Consider the following 21,337-nt stretch of genomic DNA (forward strand, 5'->3'; position numbering starts at 1 on the left):
ATTCTGGAACTGGGGAAACCACTACAGAATGGGTTTGGGGACCCACAGGATCCACTGTGAGATGAACCTGAGCTAAGACTCCATTAACAACCTGACCTCCATATGCCCCCACTCTGACTGGTGGGTCACTGTGACATTTTGGGTCTCCTGGAATTAGTGTCAGTTCAGAGCCAGTATACAGTAATCCCTGAAAAACATGATTATTTCATTTTCCCCCATGAACACATTACTCTCATAAAAAGCTGTAGATTCCTTTGGGGAAGGCTGGGACAAAGATTAACAGTATAAGTTTTTGTCATCGTAGTAGGGTCCTTCCTCAAGGGAACCTGGCCTCTGCTTCATTCAGGGGATTGTGGGTCTTTAAAAATTGGTTCAAGCCTGGAAATCAGTTGAGGGGCTGTGACTCTATTCTGGAGATTTCAGTTAGACTGCCATTCACTTGACCTAGAATTCTTCCACTTATACAGATCAAGTAAATATTTAGTAGATTTCCCATCTATTCTACTCCCAGGGACATTGTGACTAAGTAGCCAATGCTGTAAGTCCATTGGAGTCACACTATTCTGATTACTGCTTTGGCCCTGCTGTCCATTATGCTTAGCATGCCCACCTTGTCTTTGTTGATTGAGTGCCACCACTTGGCCCTTATCACCACATGGTCCAATCAGCTCCACTGCAGTTATGTGTATTAATTCAGTTGGGGCAGTTCCCACAATCAAATCTGACTTACATAAAATAGCAATCACAGCAGTCTTCAAGGATGCTGGGACTCCCTTCACAAATTTGTTCCTCTGGGCACTCCATGTGTGGGTCTGTGGGTTTAATCTGATGAATCCACTCTAACATGCCAATTTCCTTTTGTATACCTTCTTCTACAATATACTAAGGCAAGTCTGACACTTCAACTCGATCTAACGTAGGCCACCACGTAATCCATGCTTCAGCAAACCAACCAAATAAACTATCAGATCCTTTCCTAACCTTTGGAGCTAAAACACTGAAAGAAGAATCTGTGCTTAGTGGGCCCATATCAACAAACTCAGACCGATCCATCTTTTTGTTTCTTGCACCATTATCGAACACCTTTAATAGTCATTCCCACACATATTCCCCCAGGTTCGTTTGTACATAATAGAAAAGTCAAGCAGTTTTTGTAATGTAGCTTACCTCCACCTGGGTCACACTTTGCACTTCACTTTTTGGGGCTCACTGAGACCTTAGTTATATGTCCAGATGCAAAAATGGGTGGTGGGAATATTCTGGGTCCTGGGAACATTCACCAATGTCTTGTAAGGCATCTACCTCAGGTGATGCCCCAGGAAATGACTCAGATGCCACCCTAGGCAATGATTCACATGCCACCCCAGGAGATATCTTAGACCAAAGCTCTTCAGACACAGCTGGGTTAATCTCATCTGATGGAGGTGGAGGCACTGATGGTTTTAGTGGGGATAGTGGCTTAATAGACAAAGATGGAGTAATCACTTCAGGTGGGAGAAAGAGGGCTGGTTCTGTTGGTAGGAGTGATTCAATGGAATTTAGAGGCTCAATGTCCCCAGCTTTCTGATTACCTGCCCATATGTCCCCATCTCAAGTTCCAGGATCCCATTTCTTCCCAATCAGTGTCCTCACTTTAATTTCAGACACCATTCAAGTTTGGGAATTCAGTTGGCATTGTAATTCAGCCATTCTTACAATAAGACTCTGGGTTTAGTTTTTGGCAATATCAGCTCAGTTACTACAAGAAATAAGTTTTTTTTTTCAGGGCAAAAGTCTTTTATGCGGCTCTTGAGCTGTGACTCTGAAGTCCTGAGCTCATCTCTTTCTTTTACCACTTTCCCTAGTGAAAGTAGAACCAACCAATGTGCTTTCCTATATTTCTCATTATGACAAAATTGTAGGAAAATATCAAATATGTGATCACCCAGAGCCTCACTTCTTACCAATACTTGATGTATTGGTGGTGATATTTTGTGTATTAATATTGCCACTTCATGCCATGGATTAGCAGAGCCCTCTTTACTACTGGAGGCAGAGTCGACAGCATTTTTAAGACTAGTCAGACTATTTTGATTACTACTTTGACTCCGCTGTCCATTACGGTAGCTATGCCCACCTTGTCTTTGTCAATTGAGTGCTGCTTCTTGGCCCCTACCATCACTGTGTCCAATCAGCCCCACTGTAGTTAGGTGTCTTAATTCGGTTCCCACTGTCAAATCTGACTTACACAAAATAGCAATCACAGCAGTCTTCAAGGATGCTGGGGCTCCCTTCACAAATTTGTTCCTCACTGTTGAGGTAAGACGTGTGTCTTCTGGGCACTCCATTTGTGGGTCTAACCTGATAAATCCACTCTAACATGCCGATTTCTCTAAGGCTTTGAATATTTTCTTCTACAGTATACAAAGGCAAATCTGGTACTTCACCCTGATTTAGTGTAGGCCACCATGTAATCTGAAACACTGAAAGAAGAATATGTGCTTAGTGGATCCATATCAATAAACTCATACTGATCCAATCTTATGTTCCTTGAACCATTATTCCTAACCCTTAACAATCATTCCCACACATATTCCTCAGGTGTCTGTTTGTACATGTTAGAAAAGTCAAGCAGGTCTTTTGGAGTGTAGCATACCTCCTCCTGGGTCATACTTCATATTTCACCTCTTAGGGATCAGTGGGACTTAAGTATAGTTATAGGTCCAGAAGCAAAAATGGACAGTGGCGGTAAGTCCTGGGAACATTCAAAAATGTCTTGTAAGGTATCTACCCCAGATGATGCCCCAAGCAATGACTCAGACACCACCCCAGGTGATGAATCAGACAAAGGCTCTTCAGACACAGCTGGGTTCATCTCATCAGATGGGGGTGGAGGGACTAATGGTTTTACTGGGAAGGGTGGCTTAGCAGACAAAGATGGAGTAATCTCTTCAGATGGGAGTAAGAGGTCTGATTCTGTTGGCAGGAGGGTTTCAATGGAATTTAGGGGCTCAATGTTCCTAGCTTCCTGATTATCTGCCCATATGTCTCCATCCCAAGTATCAAGATCCCATTTCTTCCCAATCAATGCCCTCAGTTTAACTTCAGACACCATTCAAGGTTGGGAATTCAGTTACTGTTGTAATTCAGCCACTCTTATAATAAGATCCTGGGTCTGGTTTTCAGCAATGTCATCAGCTCTGTTACTACAAGAAATAAGGGTTTCTTCTAGGGCACACGTGGCAACTTTAAGGTCTTGTATGTGGCACTTGAGCTGTGACTCTGAAGCCCTGAGCTCATCTCTTTCACCATTTCACCTAGCAAAATTAGGACCAACCAACCAGCTTCCTTACACTTCTCATTCTGACAAAATTGTAGAAAAGTATCAAACATGCAATCACCCGGTGCCTCGCCTCTCACCAATACTTGATCTATTTGTGGTGATATTTTGTGTATTAATATTGCCACCTCAATGTCATGGATTAGCAGCGCCCTCTTTACTATTGGAGGTGGAGTTATCAGCACCTTTAAGACTAGTCAGACTTGAGAACCAATTTAGAAAACTGATCCTTACGATTGTTTCTCTAGAACCACTCTTGGTAACAAATGTCTTAGGCTGGGTTCTCCAGGGAAGAAAAACAGTGAAGTGTAAGCACATATATATATATATATACACACATATACATATACATATGTGTGTGTACGTGTGTGTGTATATATGTATGTATATACATATATATGGAGAGCAATATTTATCTCAAGGAAATGGCTCATGTGGTTGGAAAGGCTGGCAAATCTCAAGTCTGTGGGTCAGGTGTCAGGCTGGAGGCTTTTCCTGACTCATAACTGCCGTGGCTGACAAACCCAGGATTGGCAGGTCAGACAGCAGGCCACTGGCTCATGGGCTGTGGAAGCTGATGAGTTCGAGATCAGCAGGTAAGATGGCAAGCTGATGGCCAACGAATATCAAGATTGGCAGACAATATGGCAGGCTACAGGCTCAAGTCCCAAGAATGGGAAGTCAAATGATGATAAGTCAGATGCAAGACCCAAAGCAAGCAAGAGTCAGTAAGCCTTGCCAGAATGTCCATGTATATATTGGATGTAGGATACACCTCCCCAAGGAAACTCCCCTTACAACTGATTGGCTGATAACATCAGATCACATCATGGAGGTGGCTACATTATATCACAAAATGTGAGATAACCATATCATTACATAACTTCTTTTTTTTGTATTGTGCTTTAAGTGAAAGTTTACAATTCGTCAGTTTCTCATACAAAAACCTATACAGATTGTTATATGACCCTAGTTGCTCTCCCTACAATGTGACAGCGTGCTCCTTCTCTCCACCCTGTATTTCCTGTGTCCATTCAACCAGCTTCTGTCCCCCTCTGCCTTCTCATCTTGCCTCCAGACAGGAGCAGCTCACATAGTCTCATGTGTCTACTTGAGCTAAGAAGCACACTCCTCACCAGTGTCATTTCATGTTTTATAGTCCAGTCTAATCTTTGTCTGAAGAGTTGGCTCAGGAATGGTTTTAGTTTTCAGCTAACAGAGGGTCCAGGGGCCGTGACCTCTGGGGTCTGTCCTGTCTGAGTCAGACCATTAAGACTGACCTTTTTACTAGAATTTGAGGTCTGCATGCCACTTTTCTCTTGCACCATCAAGGATTCTCTGTTGTGTTCCTTGTCAGGGGAGTCATTGGTGGTAGCCGGGCACCATCTAGTTCTTCTAGTCTCAGGCTGATGGAGTCTCTGGTTTATGTGGCCCTTTCTTTCTCTCGGGCTCATATTTTCCTTGTACCTTTGGTGTTCTTCATTCTCCTCTGTTCCAGGTGGGTTGAGACCAATTGATGCATCTTAGATGGTGCCTTGTTAAGACCTGAGACACCACTCACCAAAGTGGGATGCAGAACGTTTTCTTAACACACTTTGTTATGTCAATTGACCTAGATGTCCCCTGAAACCACGGTCACCAAATCCCTGTCCCTGCTACTCTGTCCCTTGAAGTGTTTGATTGTATTCAGGAAACCCTCTTAGCTTTTGGATTAGTCCAGTTACTTCATTACATAAATTCTAAACTAGATCATTACATAACTGCCAAAGCACTGTGAATCACGGCCCAGCCAAGTTGACATACAACCTTACCCATCATGCTTTGATTTTTTTTTGTCTGTTTGTCTAGTTTTCTGTGTACTTATCATTAATTTGGAGCCCTGGTGGCAAAGTAGTTAAAGAACTTGGCTGCCAACCAAAAGGTCAGCAGTTCGAATTCACCAGCTACTCCATGGAAACCCTATGGGGCAGTTTTACTCTGTCCTGTAGGGTCACTATGAGTCAGAATTGACTCGATGGCAACGCCAATGGGTATTATCAATTCTCCCCAAAATTGTCCTCCAAATGTCTACATTTTCTTTTAGTATGTTCAAACATCTCAGGTTTTAAACAAGATGCCTAACGCACAAAACATAAAGGAGAGGACTGATAAATTCAATAACATTAAAATTTTAAAAATGTACTAAAATACAACCAAGAAAGATAAAGAGAACCCACATAGTGAGAGAACTTATTTCTTACACAGTAACCAACAAAGGAAAAGTATCCGAAATATACCAAGGACTTTTACAAAGCAATGGGAAAAAGATAAAAACCAACAAGAAAATATGCAAAAGATATGAACAGGCAATTTTCTGAAGATTAAATACAAATGATCAATAAACACATGACAAGAAACTCATTTTAAGTAGTATTCAGAAAAAAAACCGAAGGAGAAACCATTCCTCACCCATCATGCTAGAAAAATGTAAAATTTTTACAAAACAAAGTTTTGTTGGGCAACAGAACTCTTTCATATTGCTGGTGGAAGTATAAATTAGTATAATTTTGGAGAGAACATTTTTCCAATTTCTAATAATATAATGGAGCCCTGATGGTGCAGTGGTTAAGAGCTATGGCTGCTGACCAAAATGTCGCCAGTTCGAATCCACCAGCCACTCCTTGGAAACCCTATGGGGCAGTCCTACTCTGTCTTTTAGGGTTGCTATGAGTCAGAACTGACTCGACAGCACCTGACAACAACAACAGCAACAACAAGTAATATGAGTCCCTGGGTGGTGCAAATGGTGAAGTGCTCGACTACTAGCCAGAAAGCTGGTGGTTCGAACTCACCCACAGATCTCAAAAGACAGGTCTGGCAATTTGCTTCCAAAAGGTGGCAGCCTTGAAAATCCTATGGAGCAGTTCTACTCTACACACATGGGGTTACCATGAGATGTAATCAACTCGATGGCAACTAAAAATAACAACAGTAATATCTAGGAATGTGCATACTTAAGAGAAAAATTTAACACATACATCGGGAGACATGTGCTATAAAGCTTGTAGCAGCTTTTTGTTTGTTTTTGTAACAGCAAAAAGTTAGAACAAAGACTATTCTACCTGGAGAATAGATAATTATGTCATATTTGTATGATGGATTTCTATCCAGCAGTGAAAAAAAAAAAGAACCAGAATTTCACACATCAACATGGATCAAAATCAAACATAATTTGAGTAAAAAAATCAGAATATACACATCATCATGTCATTTACATAAAGTTTTAAAATCTGAAAAGTAATGCATTGCTCAGGTGTATATACATATATGTCATGGATTGAACTGTGTTCCTCAAAAATGTGTATCAGCTTGGCTAGGCCATGATTCCCAGTATTGCGTGATTGTCCGCCATTCTGTCACGTGATGTGATTTTCCTGTGTGTTGTAAATCCTCCCTCTATGATGTTAACGAGGCAGGATTACAGGTAGTTATGTTAATGAGGCAGGACTCAATCTACAGAATTAGGTGGAATGTTGAGTCAATCTCTTTTGAGATATAAAAGAGGGAATGGAGCAGAGAGGAGGGAGACCACATGTCACCAAGAGTGAAGTACCAGGAGGGGAGTGCATCATCCTTTGGACACAGGGTCCCTGCACTGAGAAGCTCCTAGACGAGGGGAAGATTGATGACAAGGGGCTTCCCCCAGAGCCGACAGAGAGATGAAGCTTTCCTCTGAAGCTGGTGCCCTGAATTCGGACTTCTAGCCTCCTAGACTGTGAGAGAATAACTTTCTCTTTGTTAAAGCCATCCACTTGTGGTATTTCTGTTATGGCAGCACTAAACAACTAAGAAAATATACAATAAAAAATTAAGAAATACACACTGATACACACCAAATTCAGGACAGAGGTCATCTCTTAGATGGAGAAGCCCCTGGAGAGAAATGCACCTGAATTTGAAGGCTTTGACAATGTTTTACATTTTAATCTGGCTAGTGGGTGACACTATTTTTTATTGTTTTATATGTTTTCCTGTATTTTAAGTATCTTCTAATTACTCTTTTTAAATTATTTTTATTGTGGTAAAAATATACATAACAAAACATTTGTCAATTCAACAATTTTTGCATGAAATATCTTCTAATTATTTTTTTAAACAACATTCAGAATAACATCTAGAATTTCCCCCACTTATAAAAATGAAAAATGTATACATGAATATTTTTAAATGCACAGAACATTGCTAAGAATAAATAGAAAAAAAATAAACAATTGTTGCCTCTAGGTTGAAAGGTACTTGATCACACAGGAGGACAACACTTCACTCCATACCCTTGTTACTTTTTGAGTTTTTTATCATGTGTATATATTATCTTTTTAGAAATATACACAAAAGTATTACCAAAAATTTTAAAAAAGTTACCTGCTTTATATTTAGACACATGTACTCAAGTGTCCTATATCTTCCTATAAATTGTGTTCCCTGAGAGCAGAGACAACACGGAATTTTTTTTTTCATTTCTTTCTTACCTATCTTAGCATCTAGGACAGGACATTGCTTCCAAATATATTTGTACATTCAACAGAGTCTACAGGTTTTATGGAGGGAATGATAATTTCTAATCGTCCCTTGCATCATTTCACATACCTGTGCTAGGTGAAGAATTGGTGTTCAGTGTTGATAAATTTAATTAAATGGATAAGCATTTTGTTCTTTTTTTCATTCCAATATGGTACAATTTTTTTATTTTAAATATTCCTTTTCTTCTGGAAGGTACCTACGTGGGACAATCAGTTTGTGATTGGCTGCTAAACTAAAGGCTGACAATCTGAACTCAGTGTCTCTGCAGAAGAAAGGCCTGGTGAACTGCTTCAGTAAAGATTACAGCCAAGAAAATCCTATGACACAGGCCTACTCTGTAACACATGGGGTTGCCAGGAGTCAGAATCGACTCAATGGCAAAGAGAGTTTTTGCTTTTTTTTACCCCTAAGTTTTACTTATTTTGTTGTTGTTGTGAACACACACATCAAAGCATACACCAATTCAACAGTTTCTACATACACAATTTTAGTGACATTGATTACATTCTTCGAGTTGTACAACATTCTCACCCTTTTTTTCTGAGTTGTTCCTCCCTCATTAACATAAACTCACTGCCCCCTAAGGTTCTTATCTAATTTTTCCAGTTGTTGTTGTCAAGTTGATCCCATATAGTTCTTAAAAGAGCAAAATGCTCAAGCAGATCTTTTTTACTAATTAAGCTAACCTATTGTTTTTTTTTTTTTGGTTTTAAGATGACTTCAGGGGATATTTTTGGTTTAACGTTTAAAGATTATCTCAGGGCAATAGTTTCAGGGATTCATCCACCCTCCATGGCTCCAGAAAGCTTAGAGTCCATGAAAATTTGAAATTATGTTCTGCATTTTCCCCCTTTTGATCAGGATTCTTCTATGGAATCTATGATCAAAATGTTCAGTAATGGTAGCCAGGCACTATCCAGTTCTTCTGGTCTCATGGCAAAGGAAGCAGTTATTCATGGACGCAATTCGCCACACATTCCAAATCCTCCTCCTACTCCTTCTTCCTGTTGCTCCAGGAGAATAGACACCAATTGTGTCTTGGATGACTGCTTGTAAGCTTTTAAGACCCCAGGCACTATGCAATAAACTAGGAGGTAGAAGAGAGGCACTAAACACGTTTTTAGGCCAATTAACTAGGATGTCCCATGAAACCATGACCCTAAATCTCCAAAATAAGGAACCAAATCCCATGAGGTGTTTGGTTGTACATAAGCAGCCTCAGCAGCTACTCTTTTTTGCCACTATAAATACATCTATCACACAACCTGTGCCAATTCAACTTTTTACAGGTGTACAGCTTATTGACGGCAGTTACAATAATCCACTGTGCAGTACCTTACATCAGTGTGATTTTTCCATCACCATTAATTCCCCTTTCTCCTTCCCTTCCACTCCTCGTAACCACTAATAAACTTCATTGTCTATACGTTTGCCTTTTGTCTTTTTATATGTGTGACGTCACTAATATTTATCCTTTTATGATTGACTTATTTCACTCAGTATAATCTCTTCCAGCTCCATCCATATTTAGCATGTATCAAGGCTTCATTTTTCCTACTGGCTAAGTAGGATTTCATTGCATGTATGTAGCACATTTTGTTTATCCAGTCACTTGTTGATGGGCAGTTAGGTTGTTTCCACCTTTTGGTTACTGAGAATAGTGCTGCAATGAATCCTGGTGTACAAAGTCTCTTTTTGAGTCTCTACTTTCCAGCCTTTTGGGTATACATCTAGGGGTGGAGTTGCTGGGTAATGTGGTAGCTCTATTTTTAGTTTTTTGAGGAACTGCCACACTGTTTTCCACGATGGCTTCATTCCCACCAGCAATGGATAAGGGTTCCAACTTCCCCCAACCCTAGCCAAAACTTCTTATTTTCTGTTTTTTTGGTTGTTGTTGTTGTTTATCTTAACCACCCTAGTAGGAGTAAAATGGTATCTCACTGTGGTTTTGATTTGCATCTCTCTGATGGCTAATGATGCTGAATATCTTTTCATGTGTTTGCTGGCCATTTGAATGTCCCCTTTGGTGAATTGTCTATTCAAGTCCTTTGCCCATTTGATGATTAGGCTGTCTCTTTGTGTTAAGTTGTCGAAGTTTTATTTACATTTTGGTTATTAGATTCTTGTTAGATATATGGTTTCCGAAGATATTCTCCCAGCTGGCAGCTTGTTTTTTCACTTTTTTGGTTAAGTCTTTTGATGGAGAAAAGTTTTTAATTTTTATGACGTACCACTTGTTCTTCTAAGAATTTTATGATTTTAATTTGCACATTTAGGTCCTTAATCTATTTTGAATTTGTTTTTGTGTATGGTGTGAAGCATGAAAGAGTTTTTGCTTCTTAATCCTTAACTAATCTCTTTCCCGGGATAATCAATCCTTTTGTACTTTATGAAGACAAACTGAGAATTGAACAATTATTTACATTCATCTTAGTCCATCATTACTGTGATAAACTGAAAACATTCTAATTATTATAGTCACTTTAATCTGGGTCCTTTTTTTAAAAATATAATTTCAAAATTCACCAAAAACTGGAAATCCATTGTTTCTTTCATATTCAATTTGCCTTGAAAGAAATTCTTTACTTATTTTGTTAACTTCATCTGGAGAGAATAGATTGAATCCAGGAATAAAATAATGCCTCAGTTGCTCTGTCCTGAGGCACTGAAGAAAGTATGTGACACAGTTATCAAAGCACTCGACCAGGTTTTCAGGATGCCACTGACTGTCATTTGGGACCAGGGCACATACATGAAAGAAGGCAGTTTTCACATGGTAAGAACAGAATTTGTTCAGTTCTTTTCGGTTTTCAAACTTTTTTTTCAGCTGCTCTAAAAGATACTTCATTAGTTTTAAACAAGATTTCCTGTTGATCAAAAAAGAACATTTATTTTTATATATTTAAAACTCATCTCATGTCACAAAGGATTTTAGGCATCTTACAGAAAAAAACATTAAAAACAGTACAAAACAGTATAGGTATATAAATAACAAATATAAAGTGAACCTAAAACCTGGTTATTTTTTAAAATATATACTTTGAAGTTTCAAAAACAAAAAACATCTCTTCTTCCCTCATTCCATTCCAGCTTCTATCAGAATTAATTCAACTGCATAAAACTGGCATTTATATTATTTATCCAGCTATTCATTAGCTAGAAAAATCTTAATTTTTATAAAATGATTTTGCTTTATCGGGCTGCAAATACTTACATTATCCATCCAGTTGACAAAATCTGAGGTTTATAAAAAATTATTTAGACTCATTAGGAATACAATTTGCTTCAACACCTGCACATAAACCTTAATGAACTTCCTGTGCCTATGTGTTAGGCATTCTTATTTTAACATTTTAACTTTTGTGACCTTCATACTGGCTGATGTTAGAAACTCAAATGAACAACTGCTTTTTAATCTCAGTTGTTTATGATGTGTATGCTACCAAGAAAAACAATTACCCATCTCTTACTGTTGTTTCAAGTTTGGCCAGTCAGTCAGTCCCTGGCCTTCAATAGAGCCAAACCATCCCTAAGAAAGGATCCAATAAGAGTGACCCTTTGGGTTCCACCCATTACATGACATTAATATGCATTATCTTTAAGCAACCAGACTACTGACATGTCACATTGTCATGGCTAGTGTTCACAGCCTCTCACTCTATCCTACCTTATATTCCCACTACAACCTAGCCTTACCTTCTAACAACACCTTTTCCTTAGTCCTTGAATATGACTTCTTTAAGTTTAATGCTATACTGTCATGGATTGAATTGTGTCTCCCCAAAATATGTGTCAACTTGGTTAGGCCATGATTCACAGTATTGTCTGACTGTCCACCATTTTGTCACCTGATGTGATTTTCCTATGTGTTGTAAATTTTACCTCTATGATGTTTATGAGATGGAATTAGCACCAGTTAATGAGGCAGGACTGAATCTACAAGATTAGGTTGTGTCTTAAATCAATCTCTTCTGAGAGAGAAAACAGAGAAGAGAGCAGAAAGACAGAGGGACCTTATACAACCAAGAAAGCAGCTCCAGGAGTACAGATCTTCCTTTGGATCCAGGGTTCCTGAGCTGAGAAGCTCCTAGACCAGGGGAAGATTGACGACAACAATCTTCCCCCAGGACCAACGGATAGAAAGCTTTCCCCTAGAGCTGACACCCTGAATTTGGACTTATCACCTCCTAAACTGTGAGAGAATAAAATTATCTTTGTTAAAGGCATCCACTTGTAGTATTTCTAGCAGCACTAGGTAACTAAGATATTCACCCTCTGGATAATACCCAGACCAACCCAATCCTGCCCTGCCCCCAGGACCCAACCCAGCACTGATCATCATAAGGTTTGACCTAACTGGTCAAAAAAGAATTAAGCATTCCACAGACAATCCGCCATTTAACAAAATATGAAAATTACCTGCAACATTTCACTCCATTATTTTCACAGCATGTTTTAGACTTTCCATGATTATTCAAAATATCCTTTTCAATATTAGAGAAGGACAGCCGCCATGTTTCTTCTAAATTTTGAAAAGAAAACCAGAAAAGCATTTTACTAAAGTTACCCATATCTACGCAAAACAACATTTAAGCTATTCTCTTCATTAAAACATCGTTCTGAGAAGATTTTATGGGGAAGACACATGAAATGCAGTGAACAGATAAATAATGTAATTACATATCAAAATAAGTGCTTTGAAGCAAATAGTGGGCTGAGATGGAAAAATGGCTGTGGGGGGGAGTAAGAGCTTAAAATATTCATAGTAAAATGGACTACCTTTTATAAACTGTTAAATTCGGTTTTTTAATATCTTGTTTCTATAGCATCCTTGCAAGTTTTAGTATTAAATAAAATAAATTGGGGGAATGTTTCTTTTTTATTCTTTGGGAAGAGTCTGTGTTAAGAATACAATGATTTCCTCTTTTTCCCCCAAGTTGTACCGTGACTAGCTCTTTTAAGTTCTGACCATCCTATTAACTAGTTGGTTTCATACCAGGAATGCATGACTGATTTATAATTAGGAAATCAATCAATATAATTTGTCACATTAATAGAACAGAAGAGAAACATCATATGATCATCTCAAAAGATACAGAAAATGCAGCTAATAAAATTCAACATTCATTCATCATTCTTAAAAACAGCTCTCAGGAGGCAGAGCCAACACGGTGCTGTAGACAGAGGCACCATGCCATCCCTCTGCAGGAAAGACCAATAAAAACTAAGTAAAACAGATACAAACATCAGTTTTGGAACTCTAAGCATCAAATGAAGGGATAAAGAACAAGATCAAGCACTGACTGGAAGAAGAAACTGGCAGAGAGCAGATAACGAGGAGAGCTACAGACTAGAGGTCCCCTACCAGCTAATGCAGCACAGCTTCATCATCGTGGAACATAGCCAGCAACCACCCCAGACAGGGATTATGGGAAGGCAACTTCACGGAGCCCCCCACTAGGAGACAGAGCACCCGGTAACCAGATATACACGCTTTCCCACCCTTCACCCTTCTGCCCTATACGCTGCCTCTGCTGCTTTCCAGCAGGCCATGGTTGCTAGGGCAAAGACACACTGGTTCACTGCTGCCCTGGGTCTGCCCCACTCCCACCGGTCAGCTCTCTAAGCACCACATGCTTTTTTTCCTTTCTTTCCTTCTTCTTCCCACCTAGCACCCTGCACTGCCTCTGCCCCTTCCTGACGGGCTGTGCCACAACACCCAGTGAGACACCAGCCCGCCCACCCCAATGGCCAGTTCCCTAAGCACCATATTTTTTTGTGTGTTGTTTCTTCTCTCTTTCCCTTCCTTCCTTTTCTTTGTCCCATCCATCAAGCCTCACACACCGCCTCTGCCCCTTCTTGATGGGCCGTGCTGCACTACTCAGCTGAAAAGTCCCTGGCACACAGCTTCCATGGGCATAACCGCCCATCTGCCAGCTCCCACAGTGCCACCATGCTTTTTTTTTACTTTTGTTTCTCTCTTTTTTTATCTTCTCTCCCACCTAGCTCTGCATATTAATCCTCTCCATTCCCTCCTGCCTCTCTGCACCACCTTCTGAGCACTATGTCCCAAGCAGCTCTGGTGCAGACCTCCAGACCCTGCCCCATGCCACCCCCAGCTCTGCCCCATTGAGTGCTACATCCCTGAGTAGCACTGGTGCAGACCTTTGGACCCTGCTCCATGCCACCCCCAGCCTTGCCCTGATGAGCACTGTGCCACCTAGTGGCACTGGCATGGGCCCCTAGACCATGCTCTGCCAAGTGCTGTGCCCCTGAAGGGAACCAGCACGCTGCCCCTAGCTCTGCCCTGTCAAGCACCGTGCCCCAGTGCAGGATGGGTGTGGACCCCCAACCCTCACTTTATACTGCCTCTGGCCTCACCATGCCATCTGGGTTCATGCTGCAGAAAAACAACCTATCCCCACCTTTCCCACCCACTGGACCTGCCCTGCTGCACCATAGCTGAATGACGGGCCCTGTCCACCTGGACAAGGTGGTGAGAACTATAGTGCTCATGGATGAGGGAATAACAAAACACGCCCAGGCTGCCCTCCCTGATGTAACCAAATATAACAAAAAAGCAGGACGAAACAAACCAACCTATAATCAATAAATGAAGAAAGTATGCCTGAATATCTCAGAGACAGCAGACAATGTCAAAACACATTAAAAAAAACAAGGCAGGATGGCTCCAGTAAGCAACCAAAATAAAACACCAGATGACCTTCCAGTAGAAGAAAAGGCCCTGGAATTACTTAATAGGGAATTTGAAAGTTTAATATTCAAGGCTCTCCAAGAGATTAGGAAAGAGATCAAGGAAAACACTGACAAAACTAAGGAAAAAATAGACAAAACCAGGGAAAACACAGACAAGGCAATGAAAGAATTCTGGAAAATAATACAAGAACAAAATGTCGAAATAAATAAAAAATAAGAAAACATACAAAAACAGCAATTAGAAATCCAAAAGATAAAATTTCAGAAATGGACAACAATAGAAGGTTTTAGCGCAAATTTGAAACAATGGTAGACATGGTCAGTGAAACTGGAAGACAAATCCATGGATACCACTGAGGAAAAATCAGAGAAAAAAAGGAAGAAAACCTAAGAACTATGTGGGATACAATCAAGAGCAAAAAATTGCATATAATCGGAGTTCCAGAACAGGGGGATAAAATGGAAAACACAGAGATTTGCTAGCAGAAAACTTCCCAAATATCATGAAAGACAAAAAGTTGACTATCCAAGAAGCCCAGTGAACCCCATATAGGATAGACCCCAAAAGAAAGTCACCAAGACATGTCATTATCACATTTGCCAAAACCAAACGCAAAGAAAGAATCCTAAGAGCAGCACGAGAAAAACAAAAAGTCACTGACAAAGTGGAAACAATAACACTAAGCTCTGACTACTAAGTAGACACTATGGAGGCAAGAAGGCAATGGAATGACATGTACAAAACCGTAAAAGAAAAAAAATGCTAAGGAAAAATAATATATCCTGCAAAACTCTCAAATACGATGGTGAAATCAGGACATTTCCAGATAAACAGAAATTAAGGGAATTTGTAAAAACCAAACCAAAATTACAAAAAATATTAAAGGGAGTGTTTTGGTTAAAGAACCAACGTCATCAGACAACAACTGGAGTCTAGGACACAGAGCAGCATCAGCCAGGTACCAACCTAGATAAAGAAATCTCAATAAAAGACTTAAACAGGAAAATAGAGACACCGATTTGTAAATGATGAAAATGACAAAACAATAAATGGGGGAAAAATGGTGTAGGTACTGTCATGGATTAAATTGTGTCCCCCCAAAATATCTGTCAACTTGGCTAGGTCACAATTCCTTTGTATGATTATGTTTGTCTACCATTTTATCTCCTGTTGTGATTTCTCTATGTGTTGTAAATCCTATCGCTATGATGTAATAAGATGTAGTAGTGGCAGTTATATTGATGAGATCTACAAGATTAGATAGTGTCTTAAGCCAATCTCTTTGGAGATATAAAAGAGAGAGGCGAGCAGAGAGACATGGGGACCTCATACCACCAAGAAGGCAGCACCAGGAGCAGAGTGCATTCTTAGGACCTGAGGTTCCTGTGCTGAGATACTCCCAGACCAAGAGAAGGCTGATGCATCATAAGGACCTTCCTTCAGAGCCGAAAGAGAGAGAAAGCCTTCCCCTAGAGCTGATGCCCTGAATTTGGACTTGCAGCCTACTAGACAGTGAGAGAATAAATTTCTCTTTGTTAAAGCCATCCACTTGTGGTGTTTCTGTTATAGCAGCACTAGATGACTGAGACAGGTACAGAACTTTCAAATGGAGAGGAAGTCAAGGCAATATGAAGTGATAAAAAACTGGTTCAAACTTAGGGAGATAAGGGTAAACGTCAAGGTAACCACAAAGAAAGTTAACAAATCTGTATATCAGATTAAAAAAGAAAAACATAAAGACTCAGTAAACAGAAAATCTGTAATAACAAAAGAAAAGGAAAGAAAATCCACAAACAGTGAATCAGCACAGGAAAGTTAAGAGGAACAAAGAAAATGTCAGCACCACCAAAAAAAAAGCACAACAACATGACAGCAATAAACCCATAAAAAAAATATACCTATCAATAATCACACTGAATGTACATGGCTTAAATGCATCTGTAAAGAGACAGAGAGTGGCAGAATGGATTAAAAAAACATAACCCATCAATATGCTGTCTACAAGAGACACAGCTTAGACATGAAGGCATAAATATATTAAAAATCAAAGGATGGAAAAAAGTATGTCAAGCAAACAATAACCAAAAAAGAGCAGGACTGGCAATACTAATCTCAGATAAAATAGACTTTAAGGCTAAATCCACCATAATAGACAAGAGAGGACATTATATAATGATTAAAGGGACAATTCACCATAATAACATAACCGTAACAAACATCCAACGTACCCAATGACAGGGCTACAAAATACATAAGACAAACTCTAACAGCACTGAAAAGAGAAATAAACAGTTCCACAATAATAGTAGGAGACTTCAACATACCAATCATACCAGTAAAAGAACATCTAGAAAGAAACTCAACAAAGATACAGAAGATCTAAAGGCCAGAATCAACCAACTTCACCTCATAGACATACAGAACACTCCACCAACAGCAGCAAAGTATACATTCTTTTCCAATGCACTGGAACATTCTCCAGAAGAGACCACATTTTAGGCCACAAAGTCTGTTGCCTGCAAGTTGATTTTGGCTTATAATGACCCTATAGTAGAACTGCCCCCTAGGGTTTCCAAGAAGCAGTTGGTAGATTCGAACCACTGACCTTTTGGTTAGCAGACAAGCTCTTAAACACTACACTGCCAGGGGTCCAAAGCAAATCCTCAGTAAAATCCAAAACATCAAAAAAAATCAAAGTATGAGAGTCCCTGATGGAACAGGAGAAAAGTGGGGTGCAGAACTCAAAATTCTAGTAAAAAGACCAGACTAAATGGTCTGCCTGTCACTGAAGGGACCCCAGAAGACATGGCCCCCAGATTCTCTGTTAGCCCAAAACTAAAACCATTCCCAAAGCCAACTGTTTCGAAAGAGATTAGACTGGACTATAAGACATAAAATGATACTTGTGAAGAGTGTGCTTCTTAGCTCAAGTAGATACATGAAACTAAATGGGCAGCTCCTCTCTAGAGGTGAGATGAGAAGGGAGAGAGGGACAGGAGCTGGGAAATACAGGGTGGAAAGGAGGAGTGTGCTGTCACATTATAGGGAGAGCATTAGGGTCACATAACAACATATGTATAAATTTTTTTATGAGAAACTAACTTGAACTGTAAGTTTTCACTTAAAGCACCATAAAAAAAAAAATTCAAAGCATTCTGTCTGATCACACCACCATAAAAGCAAAAATCAATAACAGGAAAAGCAGGGGGAAAAATCAAATACAAGGAAACTGAATAATACCTTGCTTAATAACAACTGGGTAGTAGAAGAAATCAAAGAGGGAATCCAAATATTCCTCGAATCAAGTAAGAATGAAAACACATCATACCAAAATCTATGGAACACAACAAAGGCAGTGCTCAGAGGTCAATTTATAGCAATAAACACACACATCAAAAAAGAGCAGACAAAAACCCAAATATTAACCCTACAACTTGAACAAATAGAAAGAGAAAAACAAAAGAAGCCCACAGCCACCAGAAAAAAGGAAATAAAAATTAGAGCAGAAATAAATGAAATAAAGAACAGAAAAACAATAGAAAGAATCAACAAGACCAAAAGTTCGATTCTTTGAAAAGATCAACAAAATTGACAAACCACTGGCCAAACTGACAAAAGAAAGATCGGAGAGGAAGCAAGTAACCCACATAAGAAGTGACATGGGGGACATTACAACAGACCCAGTGAAATAAAAAGATCAAAACAGGATACTATGAAAAGCTGTGCTCTAACAAATTTGAGAACCTAGAGGTAATGGGCAAATTTCTGGAAACACACAACCTACATAAACTAACCCAAACTAAAATAGAAAATCTGAACAGACCCATAAAAAGAGAAGAGATTGAAGAGGTAATAAAAAAAAAAAAAAAAAAACTCCTGGCAAAAAAATTCCTGGCCCACACAGCTTCACTGGAGAATCCTACCAAACATTCAGAGAAGAGTTCATACCAGTACTACTCAAACTATTTCAGAGCACAGAAAAGGAATAACTACTCCTGAATGAGTTCTATGAAGCCAGCATAACCTGATACCAAAGCAAGGCAATGACACCACACACCCACAAACAAAAATTACAGACCAATATCTCTCATGAATATAGATGCAAAAATTCTCAACAAAATTCTAGCCAAGATAATTCAGCATCATATGAGATATGCAAGGATGGTTCAGCATTAGAAAATCAATCAATGTAATTCACCACATAAACAGAAGACTCACATGATCATCTCAATTGACAAAGAAAAGGCATTGATAAAGTCCAACACCCATTCCTCATAAAAACTCTAAAATAGAAGTAGGAGGGAAACTCCTCAACATAATAAAGGGCCTTTATACAAAACCAACAGCCAACATCATTCTTAACAGAGAGAGGCTGAAAGCATTGCCCCTCGAACAGGAACAAGACAAGGATGCCCTTTATCATCACTCCTATGTAACACTGTGTTGGAAATCCTACTTAGAGCAATAAGGCAAGAAAAAGAAATAAAGGGCATCCAAATTGGAAAGGAAGAAGTAAAACTACCCCTATTCACAGATGATATGATCCTGTATATACAGAACCCCAAAGATTTCACAACTACTGGAATAGAAAGATTCAGCAGAGTAGCAGGATACAAGATCAATATACAAAAATCAGTTGGATTCCTATATGCTAACAAAGAGAACTTTGAAAGGAAAATCAGGAAAACAATACTATTTATAATAGCCCCTAAAAAGATAAAATACTTAGGAATAAATCTAACCAGGGACATAAAAGACCTATACAAAGAAAACTATAAAATATTATTGCAAGAAATCAAAAGAGAGAGACCTACATAAATGGAAAAACATACCATGTTCATAGATAGGAAGACTCAACATTGTAAAAACATCAATTCTATCCAAAGTGGTCTACAGATATAAGGCAATCTCAATCTAAATACCAACAGCATTTTTAAACGAGATGGAAAAACTAACCACCAACTTTATGTGGAAAGAAAAGAGGCCCAAGATAAATAAAGCATTATGCAAGTAAAAGAACAAAGTAGGAAGTCTCACACTACCTGATCTCAGAACTTACTGTACAGCCACCATAGCCAAAACAGCCTGGTACTGCTACAATGACAGACACATACATCAATGGGACAGAATTGACAACCCAGACATAAATCCATCCACTTGTGGTTAGCTGATCTTTGACGAAGAAGCAAATATTAAATGGGGAAAAGACAGTCTTTCTAACAAAAGTTTTTGGCAAAACTGGATGTCCATCTGTAAAAAAATGAAACAGGACCCACACCTCACACCATACACAAAAACTAACTCAAAATGGATCAAAGATCTAAATATAAAATCGAAAACAATAAGATCACAGAAGAAGAAAAAAGGGACAATGCTTGGGGCCCTGATACATGGCATAAATATAACACAAGCCATAACTAACACTGCACAACCACAAGAAGATAAACTAGATAACTGGAAGATCCTAAAAATTAAACACTTACACTCACCAAAAGAGTACACCAAAAGAGTAAAAACAGAAACTACAGACTGGGAAGTACTAGAAGAAAACATGGGTGAATCCCTCTATGAACTGGGAGGGAAGAAAAGCTTTCATCACTTTGACTCAGAACCCAGGAGTAATAAAGGAATCAACTGATACATTTAACGTAACTATATAAAAATAACTTTTACATAGCAAAAGAACACTGTAAGTAAAAAGAAAAAATGACAAACTGTGGGAAAAAAAAATCTGCGACTTATATTACAAAAAAAGAATTGATATCTTTAGTATATAAACAGCTTCTAACAGTTGAGAAAAAAGAACAGCTCTGTAAAGAGTGGGCAAGAAATATGAACATTGTGTTCACAGAAAAAGAAACATGAATGGCTCTTAAACATACAGAAAATGCTCAATGTCACTCCTATATCAAAGAAATGCCATTCAAATCACACTGAAAATACAACAAAAGCATTATCCGTGAAAGAAAAAATTGATAAGTTAGACTATTAAATTTATAAACTTCTGCTCTGCGAACAACATTGTTAAGAGAATGAAGCCACAGACTGGGATAAAATATCTGCAAAACACATATCTGATAAAGAACTTGTATCCAAAATATGCAAAGACCATTACAATGCAACAATAAGAAAACAATGCAATTAAAAAATGGGTAATGACTAACAGAAGCCTCAACAAAGAAGATGTACAACGGAAAAGAAGCATATGAAAAGATATTCAACATCATTTGTCATCAGGGAAATGCAAATTAAAAGGACAACGAGGCCACTGCTGTTGTTGTTCTAAGTTGCCTTCAGGTTGATTTTGATTCAGACTCATGATGACCCCACATGTGCAGCATAGAACTGCTCTATAGGGTTTTCAAGGTTGTGACCTCTCAGACGCAGATTGCCGGGCCTATCTTCTGAGGCTCCTCTGGGTGGGTTCAAACCTCCAAACTTTTGGCTAGTCATAGAGCACTTAACTATTTGTACCACACTGCATACCTCTTAGAATGCCTAAAAATATTTTTAAATGACAATTCCAATTGCTGGCAAGGATGCTGACCAACAGAACTCTCGTTCATTGCTGGTGAGAATGCAAAACTGTACAGCCATTTTCGAAGAACAGTTTGGCAGTTTCTTAACAAAGTTAAATACATCATACGAGACCCTGGGTGGGTCAACCTTTCAGTTTGCAGCCAAGCACTTAACCATTGTGCTACCAGGGTTCCTTAACCCACTGTAGAGATTAGCAAATG

The 21,337-nt window shown here is 39.0% G+C and overlaps 1 protein-coding gene across 5 annotated transcripts in view; it reads right to left on the bottom strand.

Moving 5' to 3' along the window:
• Positions 1 to 21,337, bottom strand: part of CGAS (cyclic GMP-AMP synthase) — a 115,071-nt gene that overhangs the window by 82,928 nt on the left and 10,806 nt on the right. For 4 of the 5 annotated variants that reach the window (XM_049895511.1, XM_049895500.1, XM_049895530.1 and 1 more), the window contains exon 4: positions 12,299 to 12,401. In XM_049895511.1, the coding sequence (XP_049751468.1) occupies positions 12,299 to 12,401 (103 nt within the window). Of the gene's footprint in view, positions 1 to 8,568; positions 10,747 to 12,298; positions 12,402 to 21,337 lie in introns of those variants that run through there. The other variant, XM_049895492.1, reaches the window with a different exon arrangement.

This window comes from Elephas maximus, chromosome 1 (assembly GCF_024166365.1).
Source record: "Elephas maximus indicus isolate mEleMax1 chromosome 1, mEleMax1 primary haplotype, whole genome shotgun sequence".
NCBI classification, from domain to species: domain Eukaryota; kingdom Metazoa; phylum Chordata; class Mammalia; order Proboscidea; family Elephantidae; genus Elephas; species Elephas maximus.